Source organism: Lissotriton helveticus, chromosome 4_1 (genome assembly GCF_964261635.1).
Source record: "Lissotriton helveticus chromosome 4_1, aLisHel1.1, whole genome shotgun sequence".
NCBI classification, from domain to species: Eukaryota; Metazoa; Chordata; class Amphibia; order Caudata; family Salamandridae; genus Lissotriton; species Lissotriton helveticus.
Window position 1 is genome coordinate 1137906081 of NC_136063.1, and position 12959 is coordinate 1137919039.

The 12959-nt window shown below is 44.7% G+C and overlaps 1 protein-coding gene across 1 annotated transcript in view; it reads left to right on the forward strand.

Moving 5' to 3' along the window:
• CHMP5 (charged multivesicular body protein 5) overlaps positions 1-12959 on the forward strand; it is a 188043-nt gene that overhangs the window by 19032 nt on the left and 156052 nt on the right. The window contains exon 2 of the mRNA XM_078687742.1: positions 10630-10734. Within this exon, the coding sequence (XP_078543868.1) occupies positions 10630-10734 (105 nt within the window). The remainder of the gene's footprint in view (positions 1-10629; positions 10735-12959) is intronic.

The following is a 12959-nucleotide window of genomic DNA, read 5'->3' on the forward strand; positions in this document are numbered from 1 at the left end:
TGGGATCACATAGGTCAATACACGTTTGCTTGCCTTACACGCTTTGCATTTCCCGCATGGGAAGAACCCTTGTAAGGGTCCAAAAGCAGATTTACGATTTCCCGTGAGATGGCGATGTACTATGTCATTTTTTAGGGATCTGGCCTTCCTGAAAGTAATCAAAGGATTCGATGGGAGATCAGCACCTATCACCTCATCAGATTGCAATATATGCCAGCTTCTTTTGAGGATCTTTTTCAGACTAGGTGTGCTTTTCGAGAATGTTGTAATGAGGCGAAATTTACCACCATTTATTCCCACGGAATCTTTCTTCTTAGTTTCCTTCGCTTTCAATAAGTTGTCTCTCTTATGTGTATTAGCCCTAGTAAGGGCATTACTCAGGATTTCTGGACTGTAGCCTCGCACATGAAAACGTTGCATACTATCCTTTGCAGCTGCCTGGAATTCACTCTCATCTGTACAATTACGTTTTATTCTAAGAAGTTCCCCATATGGGATGCTTCTTATAAGACTCGGGGGATGACTGCTTGTGGCTTCCAACACAGAATTGCCAGCTGTGGACTTACGGTACAGTCTGGTTTTCAACACCCCTGACTCGACATAGATGTTTACATCTAGATAATTGACAGAGTTGATGCTAACTTCACCTGAGAACTCCAGATTTAATTCATTTCTGTTCAGAACTTGGATGTATTCCCTTGCTGTTTCTGGGGGTCCATTCCACACGATGAATAAATAGTCAATGAAACGGAACCACCCTACAATTTTCTCTGACCAGTGTGCATTGGTTTCCCCCCAGGCCACCTGCTCCTCCCACCAGCCCACAAACAAGTTCGCGTAGCTGGGGGCGAAGCAGGTGCCCATCGCTGTACCGGACAGCTGTTTATACAGCTGTGTCTGGAAGAGAAAAATATTATTTGTCAGACAAAATTTCACAAATTCCACCACCATGCCACTATGCTCCATATATTTCATCGGACGCTTGTCCAAGAAATATTTCAAGGCTAAAAGTCCATCCTCATGCCTGATTGAGGTGTACAGACTTGTGATATCAAGTACTAGCATAGTGTACCCTTCCAGCCATTGCATGGAGGCCAGTTTATCCAATAAATCCGTGGTGTCACGAATGTAGGATTTCAATGTTCTCACATGTGGTAAAAGGAAAAAGTCAGCATAGATTGATAAATGCTCTGTTAGGCTTCCCTGTGATGCCACAATCGGTCTCCCTGGTGGTGCAGTTTGATTCTTGTGCACCTTCGGTAGATGGTAAAAGGTTGGCGTGGTTGGATTAGAGCGTCTCAAAAATAGGAACACATCCATGTTCAACAGGCCTTTCTTGTGCCATTTGGATATCAGCAAATGATATTCTTCTATACTTTATTCATACTCTACGGCTGAGATAGATGAATAGGTAGCCTGATCATTAAGTTGGAGGAGAGCTTCTCTATTGTAGTTTTCTTTTGTTTGGAGAACAATATTCCCGCCTTTGTCCGCAGGTTTATAGATCACACCCTCGTCACTACTCAAGTTCATGAGGGCCAGTCGTTGTTGCTCAGAAAAGTTGCCATTTGACGTTTTTGCAAATTTCTGTTTACATCTGTATTTCATTACTACAAAATCAAGCTTATTTGATTCAATTATATACAGAATATTGTGCAGATTACAATATATGTATCGTGTGGAGCGCCTGAGCAACCTGCCCATTTATGGGCTTGATTTTGTAGTAATGACTTATTATTTATGTCTTACTCGTGATTCATTTATGTTTCTTCGAGTGTTGTGAATTTAGACACTCCAAGATGGCGCTCGTTCAACGAAGATTGACGAGATTGATTGTGGTCCTTTGTCGATGATGCATCATTGGTTTAAATCTGTGCTTAGTATGGCGCTTCGGTAAACATAGATGAAGGCCTTTACCGAAACGCGTCTGTTTGTTATCGTGTCTGGTTTTGGTAAATAAACAACCCAAATGACCTCTGCGAGTGCTTTTTTCTGGTGGATAATTCCAGATGTACAGAGAGCGAAGCGACAATATATATATATATATATATATATATATATATATATATATATATATATATACATACACACACACACATGGTGTGTGTGTTTATATATATATATATATATAAAACACTCACTAAGAGAATATTGTACATTTATTCATGTTGACATGGGGGAGACAAAAATGAAGGAACAACGATGCCAGTAAAGTCCATCATCACTTACTGAATTCTGGATATCCAATGGAGAAAGGACTGGGATGTTTAAACTGGGGGCAATGACAATACATGCAAAATAGGCATTGAACAAGGTGTAATGCTGAAACAAGTCTGCATTCAATAAACTGAAGAATGTGGAAATTGTTGAGTCTCCCTGATCTCTTTTGTTGGGATTTTGGTGAATATGTAATGCATGACGGCCACAGTCACGAAGAAAACGGCCGCCCATAAGTCTGTTTGGCAATATTGTGGCAAATATGGTTATATACATATATATATTATATTCACTGAAAACAAACAAAGGTTACGGGACATTATAGTTGGGAAACAGAATTGAAAAAACCTTAGAAATTCACTGAAAAAAACCAAAGGTTACATGGACGTTATAGTTAGGCTTAGATTTTACACACACAAAACCATAAAAATTCAGCTGTTATAGTTAACTCAGGGAACTATAACTTATGCCCCCGCAATGCACTGCTTATGACCTTGCATATTACACCACTTATGGCTTGGTCAGTGACATCACTGATGACTGACATAAGCCAGCAAAATAAGCTTCAATATACTTCATAAAATACCATTAACATTGGAAAAAAAAGACACAGGTGAGAGACATACAGCACAGAGCTCACTGTAACATTATCAACAATGACACTCTTATTATGTAAGAGAGATCTCAGTGGATAGTCCTGCCTCTACTGAACCACTCCTGTAAACACTAATGACCAAATTAAGACTAACCGTATAGGCTAGTCTATTGCAAACCACAACAACTCCATTAGTGAACAAGGAAAGAGGTTGTGCAAATGTCAGATTTATACAAACCACTACAACATACAACCAGTAGAGCGGTCTTAGTGGACAGGCCACTGTGTCGCAAACCACTAGTAAAATTATTCTTCGTCCTGGAGAAAACGGAGTCATCGCCCTAGAGAAAGGTCTTAGTGAACAGATGAATTTATTGCAAGCTACTCCTACTTTCCTTATTCACAAAGGAGAGAGAGGTCTAAGGAAACTGGTCAGTATGTCATAAAACAGACCTATACTCAGCCATCACTGTGGAGGAAAGTCTCAATGAACAGCTTAGGCTGTCACAAAGTACTACCATACAGGTACATCAGCAGGGAACATGTCAGTGTAAAGGCTAGTTCACTGATCAATAGTACACCGGATTTAAAAATGGGATTATAGATCAGATGACATGTTAGAAATAGTATTACTCATTAGTAGTACAGAAAGAATAGTAATTTAACTTATGCAGTAGCTTAATGTCTTTCAGTCTCAAACTTTTACAAAACACATACACTAACTGGATGCTGTCATCAGTATTGTCATTTGAGATGTCATCAGTGATTTCACTGACAATGTCATGAGTGATGTAATAAGTGAGTTCTTAAGCTGTGCATTGCGGGGGCATAAGTTACTTGTAGCTCCAGTAACTATAACTGCTGAATTTCTGTGGTCTTGTACATGATAAATCTGAGCCCAAAGATAATGTCCCCGTTACCTTTGTTTTTTTCTGTGAATTTCCATGTTTTGTATTGGTATTTCTAACTATATTGCCCATGTGAGTGTGTGTTTAAGTGGTATATGGGTATGTGAGTGATCTGTCAGTGGTTGTATGAGGGGCTGTGTTGGTGTGTGGGTCTGTGTGTGTTTGTATGGATGTATGAGTGGTTGAATAGATGTATGAATGGGTTGGTGTATGGGTTAATGATTGAGTGTGTGAGTGGATGTATGGGGGTGTAAGTGGTTTTGAGGGTATGTGGCCAGGTATGAGTGGGTGTATTGGTGTGTGAGTGGCTATATTGGTGTGGGAGTGGCTGTTTCAGTGTGTGGATGGGTGTGTGAGTGGGTATATGGGTCGGTGACTGGATGTTTAAGTGGTTTTATGGGTTTGTGAGTGGGTATGTAAGTGGCTGTATGGGTCTGTGAGAGGGGTGAGTGGCTGTGTCGGTCTGTGAGTGGCTGTATGGGTGTTTGGGTATGCTTGTGGCTGTATCAGTTGGTGAGTGAGTGTGCGACTGGCTGTATGGGTGTGTGAGTGGCTGCATATATGGGTGTCGGTGTGTGAGTGGTTGTTTTGGTCTCTGACTGGGGGAATGAGTGGTTGTATGGGTGGGTGTTTTTGTGGGTCTGTGAGTGTGTTATAAGCAAACCACAAAGCACTTTTCCTATGGAAACTAGGTCCTAGCTATAAATACCTATTGCCAGTAGGTAATATATATGATTCAAGCATAGCTTAGCAAAGGAATGAATAAGACAAGGGACGACAGCTCTGCTTAAGTGATTGAATAGGTACCATCATTAATATCAATTGAACAGAATGCACAACTAAATGAAATGTCAAGATAATATTTTCTCCCAGCTGTGGACTAGAAGAATAACACTTGTATATGTTTACATGTTATATTAGTAATTTAATTCACATCTAATATATGATCTACCTATATGTACATTTCTGTTTATTTATTTTTTATAAACAAAGTAATATTTTGTTACCTTTTTAAAAGCCCCCTGCATAGGCCTTTGGCAGTGCGCGACAGGGGGGTTGGCCAAACCCCCTGCAGGCAGCCTTCAGCCATGCACATCATGGTGTTGGCCAGAGACCATTGGCCACTGAGCCTGGCCACAGGTGGCCAACCATCTCCGCAGGCAGCAAACCTCCCTGAAGCAAAAATGGCCTCGGGGACCCCATCCCCTGGGGCCTCATGATATTTAAAAGGGTGGTGCTCTGCTCCCTTCCTGAGCCTTATAATGCCCAAGGGACCCCATGCATTTGGCCAAAATCTATAATAAAAACAGAGGGGCTGTGTACCCCCGACCCTTCTTGGGCCCTGGAGACTCCCTCACACGGGGACACAGGCGAGTGCCCCACTGCCCATCTGGGGCACCTACAAACCGCCAGTTGGGGCTGTGTGGGGTCCCCAGAGCCCCCACAGCCCCAGCTGGCTCTCTGCATATTGTAGGAGCAGGCATCGCTTCTGCTCAGAGGGAGCAGCTATTTATGCTTGCTGCCTCTGGACGGTAGCAATATCCGGCCTGTTTCGCTGCCTGCAGAAGTGCAGGCAGGGAAACAGAAGTCTACTCCCAACCAGCAGGAACATGTTTAAATCTCATGCACAGTGAGATCTGACATGCCTTCTCGGGGAAACTACTATGTCTCTGGTGTGGGCTCCCCTGGATAGGGTAATAGAGCTGGCCCCAAGGGATGGGGTCCCTAGGGCCTTTTAGGGGTCAGGGAGTTGACGAAACGCGATAGGTCTGAGTGCATCCATTATGATGTCACTTGTGGAATAAATTATTCACTGCTCACTAACTCAAATGTAGAGTGTTTGGTGTGTTTCATGCTCCTTGCTGTAAGACTCATCCGCCTCCTCTTCGTCACCCCCTTGTACCAGAAGAGCGCAGGAATCACCACATAGCATCAAAAGTGCTTGGAGTTTATTTCAAGTTTCCTAATAAGCCCCTGCTGTGCGTAGGATTTGGCGAATTGGAGTTGAAATTACAGCTGCCCCAACCTCTGCCTGCTGAGTAAAAGAGATACTGGAGCGTTCAACCCAGTTGATGATAAAAAAGATCTCAGTCTAAAAAACCTAGAGTGGCCTGTTGGTCATTGCAGCGCCGGCCCAACAAGGAGCACAGCCCGATGATGAAGCATGCCACCCTTAGGTGGGAGAGGGCTTGTGCTCCGATGAGCTAATGCTTTCATGGACGTTGTTGGGTCCGGGTATTTAATATACTACCTAGGAGCCCTAGCGGAACTGTATACTTTATAAATATTCTTATTTTCTGTAGTCTGCGGTGAAAGTGTTCTGTATGACTTCACATCCAGCAGATTTTTGTCCAGCTTCAGGCAAACTCCCGGGAAGGATTCCCTGGTATACAGCTGCAGGTGGCCAATATCTTAACCTCAGTGTACAACTTAAGCAATTTAGGTATCCATTTGCCTTGTATGTAACCTAATATTCAGAAGGAAGCCTATCCAGATTAGCCAGCTAGCATATGCCTCCCCAATTTTCTCAACGTACAACAGTAAATCCAGCTCCACCGCCTGTTCATATGACAGGGCAGTCAATGGGATATAGTCTAGAGACTACGAGACTTTAGTTAAATCTACTGGCATAGGCAAGCAGTAAAACCCATTATATAGCTGAGAACAGAATTTGTCTCAGATTGCGAACTTGGTATCTTCCTGACTGAGGGCATAGCGCACATATTGGCTTCTGCTTAACATCCGATCCAAATATTCACACCAACAACCTACCAGAATTCTCACACTAATCCACATACTTCAAACTGACTTCAGCCAGTACAACCCAGGCCAGTAACCACCGGACACTCAGTCGTGTGCTTTCTGCTCAACCTCACTAATTTCTCTATCGTCATCACTTTAATGGCATCCCATTCAACAGAAGCACGGGAAGTGGTCCCCTCATTTGTTTAAAAACCAAGTCAAGTTGCTCGACCAAAGTTATGTTATGCCAATTTGTAAAGTGCACTAATCACCTGTGAGGGTATCCAGCCACTTGTGGTTGTGTGGTGTGTGGTTCCTGTAGAGGTATTTGAAGAGCCAAGTATTCTGCTACTTGTCAAACTCCAGAGGTGAGGAGGAGGATCAGATGTGTACTTGCAGGCCGCTCCATGTTTTGAGTGTGATGCAGGAGAATGAGCGACTTGCTCGATTTAGTGAAGGGGGCAGTGTATGAGTGAGAGTGAGCATAAGTGTCTAGCAGGTTTGTGAAAGAGTATGCAGCTGTCATGTATGCTGGCCCACTGTTGTGCAAAGCTTTATGTGCGCATGAGGAGTTTGAATTGGCTGCGTTTGTGAATGGGAAGACAGTGGAGCTCTCTGAAGTGGGTTGAGATATGAGTGCGGCGTGGGAGGTTGAGTAGGAGTCTTGCAGTGGCATTCTGGATGCTCGGAAGTCTGTGTAGGAGCTGCTTTGAGATTCTGGCTTAGAGTGCGTTGCCGTAGTAGAGTCTCATTGTGATGAGTGCTTGCGTGATGTGCATCTGGTGTTGTGTGGCAGCCATTAGTCTTTTGCAGCATATGTAGCGCCAAGAAACCGACCGGTGTATGGGCGCTCTACAAATAATTTTAACTTAACATATATAGGATGTGGAAGGAGGCTCCATTCACTGTGTTGGCTTCTGCCTTCATGTTGAGCTTGTCATCCAGGATGAACCACAGATTACGGTCGGGGGGGGTTTTGGTCCCAGCTCTGTCGGCCACCAGGTGCCATCCCATGGGGAGGTCCTGTTTCTGTAGACTAATACTTCTGTCTTGTTGAAGTCGAGCTTCAAGCAGTTGGTTCTCATCTGTTTTGCCACCATGGTCATGCAATTGTTGGCTTCAGTTGTGGTTGTCTTGTCGGTCATTGAATCAATGAGTTTCTTGTTGTCATCATAGATGAGGGAGATGCCTTAGAATCGGCTGATGTTGGCGAGAGGAGCATTGTAGACATTGAACAGGGTAGGGCTGAGAGATGATCCCCGGAGGACTCCTCAAATCAGGCTCTTGGTCTCCACCGTGAAGGTTGGCAGTCTGACTTTTGGTGTTTTTTTCTGTGAGGAAGGAGCAGATCCAGTTGAGCACAGTTCCTTGGGTGCCTAGCTTGTGGAGTCTTCTGACGAGTGTGTAGTTGGAGACCATGTTGAATGCCACACAAAGGGAGAGCAAAATGACGGCCACTGTTTCTCTTTGGACCAAGATGGCCAAGATGATGAGTGCTGTTTCGGAGCTGTGTTTTTTTTCTGGATCCTGATTGAGTGTTGTCCAGTAGGTGCTGGTGTTCTAGGTGGGTTGCAAGTTGCTTGTTGATGTCCTTCTCTATCAATTTGGTTGGGTATGGGAGCAGAGAGATGGAGCAAGTTGCTCAGTTGGCTGACGGCTTCATAAGGAAGGCATTGACTGCTGCATGCTTCCCGTCTTCCGGGAATGTGATGGATGTGTTGATGATCTGGGTGAGGGTGGTGCTGATGGGGGATGCTCCCCGGGCTTGGCTTTGTAGGGGCTCCTGAATGGATGGTCTGCATGATCATTGGTTTGTTTACTCTGGTGAGAGTTTTCCGTTCAGCCAGGTGGCCATCTATGTAGGTAATGGGCAGGTTTTGTGATGAGATCGCTGTGGTCTGGTTGGTGTGCGAAGTTGCTGTACATGTTTACCACTTTTTGTGGAAGAAGTTTGATAGGTCATTGCAGAGTACTTGGGAGGGCAGGATGCTGTTGACTGAGGCAGAAGGTGTGGTGAAGTTTCCTTGCAGCGTTTGGGGCTCCTTTCGATGCTTTCAGCTAGCGCCCTTTTCTTGGTATCTCAGTTGCTGCTGGTAGTGTCTGAGTGCAGCCATGTAGGTGGTCCTTTCTATGGTTTTGTGGCTGTTTCTTCATTTTCTTTCTTGCTGTTTGCAGTGGGGCTTGGAATATTGAAGGTCCTCTAGGTACCAGCTGGCCTACTTGTTAGTTCTTCTTTGCTTGTTGGGTTTGATGGGTGCAAGGGAATCTGCACTGTTCCTAATCCTGTTGTTGAAGCTGGTAAAGTCCTCGTTGAGGTTGTCTGTGAGGTTATATTGATTTGTTCTGACGACATTGAGCCAGTCTGCTCCAGAGGATTTGCCCCAAGTGCGGGTCGGTAGGCTGGCGCTGGTTGATGCGTTCACTAGCAGTGTGTTGATTTGGATGTGTATTATAGGGGTCGGTCCATGCCAGTGGTGAGGTTGAGTTGTACTTGATGCGGTCGCTGGTGGTGGCTACAAACGCTAAAGTGGCACCCTCAAAATATCCTGCCCCCATCCGAGGAGTAATCGTACAGGACTATGATCTGAACATGGGCTAGGTACTCTGATCCCATGTCCAACCTCCCGATGCTACCTGTACACAATAGCATATCTAATTCTGAGTAGAGAACATCAATGCAGTGTAATAGGAGCATTTGTGTGCGACGAGGGAAGTTCCCTCCTGACATCAACCAAATTGCAATTTTTAACCCAGGAGGAAAATTATACAATATTGATTCACTATATGCCCCACAGGATGGGGTAAAGAATCTGTCCAGATCAGTTTGACACCATGTTATGATCTCCTTCCCTTGCCTGATGATGGCAAACCAATAGAGGAGTCCAATACGCAAAAACTGGGCCTGTCCTACCTTAGGGACATATGTGCTTGCTATAGTCAGTGGGACCAGTGTTCCATAGATCAGGGTATATTGACTATCCATGTCTATGTAAGTTTGAACTGTATCGAAAGAAACTCCAGGGGCCACCCACACCGGCATACCCCTTGCTAGTGAGAACAAGTAGTATTGGCAATTTTACAATCCCCACTTATGGCACATCCTGTCCTGCAGAACGTGGGGCTCCTGGAGACACACAGTGTACCCCCAGTGTTTTAAGCAGGAGTAAATGTTTTCTCTGTAGATCATTGCAGCCATGCCTCTCATATGCCAAGTCAAACATTGTATGAGTCAAAAATGTCCCAAGAGGCCTATATCATTATAAGTTGATAATGTAATGGGGCACATAATTGAGTGAATGGCGGCCTTAGAAACAAGATCAGAAAAGCTAGAGCACTGTTAGAAGATCATCTATCCATTGATTGGAGTCCCATATCATTTATGGCAGGCCTCATAGCTGAAAGGGTTTCATGTCTTACATTTCACGGCAGGAGCTATGCTAGTAGGTATGGAAAATGATCCCACACTTTTATTGTGTGGATTGAAGTAAACATATTGTGAGTGATTTTGAGAACTGTTGAGTATCTACAGTGGGAGTAGGTAGTTTACTAGTCTTATTTGAGTCCATAGCATCTACACTTAAGTGACCATACAAATATATTGACATGCGTATAAATCCATTCTCACTCAGCAATGTCCAAATGTGCAGGAAGGGTTAGACGCATGAACCCAGTCCTACAAATGATGGGAAGTAAGTAAGGGTTAATTTGAGTTAAAAAGTGGATGACATTATTGTTTGGATATATTTGTGTAAAGTTGGGGTTATGGGGTAAGGATGCAATTCTCTTGAGTTCACATATAACATCACTCATGACATGTTAAATGACATCATTGATGACATTGGTCATTAGATTTTAAGAATAGTATTCAATTTACTAATGAGTATTGTGCTCCCCAAGGTAGTTTATGAGCAGTGCATGGTAGGTGCACACGTTTTAGTTAATCGACTAAACTATAACTGGTGTGGCAACTAAACTATAACTTGCTTGGTGGGTGCGCAAGTTATAGTTAATCAAGTACAGTATAACCTGTCTCATTTCAACACCTAACTATAACATTCCTTTAAAGTTATTTTTCTCAGTGAGGGTGTATATATTTATGTATGTTAAAGCATTGTAGCTGCTGAAATTTCATGTTTGTGTTTACTTTAATCTTTGTTCATTTCAAAGGTGGACAGCAGAGCAGAGTCAATTGACAAGAAAATCTCTCGACTTGATACAGAACTGGCTAAGTATAAGGATCAAATGAAAAAGATGAGAGAGGGCCCAGCTAAGGTGAGAATTTCTATCCTTAAGAAACTCCTTAACCTAGTTGTCTTTTAAAACATGTGGCTCATGCAGATGAGATAACATCACAACCTGTTTCCTGGTTATTTGAAATGTCTGTGAATTCTTCAACATGTTTTAGTGCAGTGGCGCAAGGGTGAGGCCCCTGGCTGGAGGCAGGTTTACCTCCTAAAATAATGCTTCTCATGTGAGATCATCAGACCTGTTTGGCAGGATGATACAGTGACTTTGAAAGCGGGGAATTGGTAGCATGGATTTTGCTCCACTGAAAAATTAAGGGTATTGACAAAATATACTGAAGAATGCTAAGATGGTGAAAATCAAAAGTTGGAGGAATGCACTTTATCTATAAAGTACATTAAATTCTCAGACCCTGTCTAGAATCAAAAGAAATTATCAAAAGGTATTTGTTATGTTTTCCTTACTGAGTATGCCATCTTTGATCATTGTACACAGAACGCTGTACTTTTGCTGTCCTGGGACACCTCAAGACCCCATGAGTAATGCTATTAAGTGTTAACGCTGGAAAAGTTTAGTGTATCCACTGGTTCCCCTCTTTACCTCTTTTTATCAAACTATAAACTTTGTAGTCCCACACATTCCCTTTCCACTCTCGACCATTTGAGTCCTCATCCGTGCTTCTCTTGTGCTGCTTGCAAACGAAAAGTAAAATACATTGAATAGTTGTCCCCTGGTGTTAGAAATGGGATTTCTGGCTAGCTGAGACGTGCGCCAAAGCGAGGCAGAAACCACCACTCTAGTCAGGATAAGGGAGTTACACTTCAAAAATAACCCCTGCTCACACCCTTGGTAGTCTGGCACGAGCAGTCAGGCTTATCTTAGAGGCAGTGTGTAAAGCATTTGCACATAACCAGCAGTAATACAGTGTACGTACTACAAAAGGACACCACACCAATTTAGAAAAATGTCCAATTATTATATACTTAAGACCAGGCCAAGTACGATAAAAGTCCACAATACTATACTTCAAAATCTTCACTTATCAAAATATGCTTTTAAAAATAGATCCTTAATGTCGATAGCTCCATCCGGGGCTATCAACAGTGTCGTGAACAACAAATCCAAAAACAGTTCTGGCTGACCACGGGGTCGCAGGCCAACTACGGTGTCGGGAAGACCCGCAAACAGTACCTTTCAGAGATGCAGGGCGATGTGGCCCTTGAAGTCACTCGCGTTGCAGGTCGAGCTCTTTTCTGATGGGATCTGGAGTGCTGACACCAACAGGCGCCGAAAGCTGCAGTGTGAAGTGCAGCGGTGCGTCGTGCGATGCCCCTAGGTCGCGGTGCAAGCAGCGGCTCTTGGCGGCGCCAGATGGCGTTGTCGGTGAGACCATGGAGGCGGTGCTCGTCACGGTGCTAGCAGGTCACGGTGCAAGCAGGGGCGTTGTCGTTACTGAAGCGCTGTCGTCGGCTGACGAATTGGAGTCGATGGCGTCGGTAGGCCATGGCTGTGGTGCGGGATGAGGGCGGTGCGTTGTGTAACTTACAAGCAGTGCTCCCGAACCACGGTGCAGGCAGCGGCGTCGATTTCAGCGGGAAGTGGTGGCGTCAGGAAGGCCACGGCGTTGTCGTGTAGCGAGGCGGTGCAGAGTGCGGTGCCCACAGGCCGCGGTGTGAACAGCGGCTCGGTGATGGCGTCAGCAGGCGTCGTCGGTGAGACCAGGGTCGCGGTGCAGCGTGTCGGCGGTGCCAAAGCTTTGGCGTGAAGCAAGGCGGTGCGGAGTGCGGTGCCCACAGGTCGTGGTGCGAACAGCGGCTCGGTGATGGCGTCAGCAGGCGTCATCGTTGAGACCAGGGTCACGGTGCGACGTTGCGGCGGTTCCTTCAGGACACGGGTTCGGCAAGGTCATCTTAGACGTCGTCGGGTGGCGTTCTTCGGGTTGCAGCACAAAACAGTGTCTAGTGGTGTGGGTCGAAGAACCTGAAGTCTTTGCTGTTCATGAGACTTTGTGAACAGGGGGCAAGCCCTACCTCAAGCCCTTGGAGAGTCTCGCCAATTCCGTTGCAAAAAGTCCAATCCAGGCCTTTCACTGCCCAAGACAGAAGCATCCACTTCAGGTCAGCCCAGCAAAGCACGCAGCAAAGTGTTTGTTACTTCCAGCAGTTTCTCCGGCTCTTCTTCTGTGCAGTCTTCTTGATCCAGATGAGTTCTAAAGTTCAGGGGTATGGGACCATCATTTGTATCTAAAAATC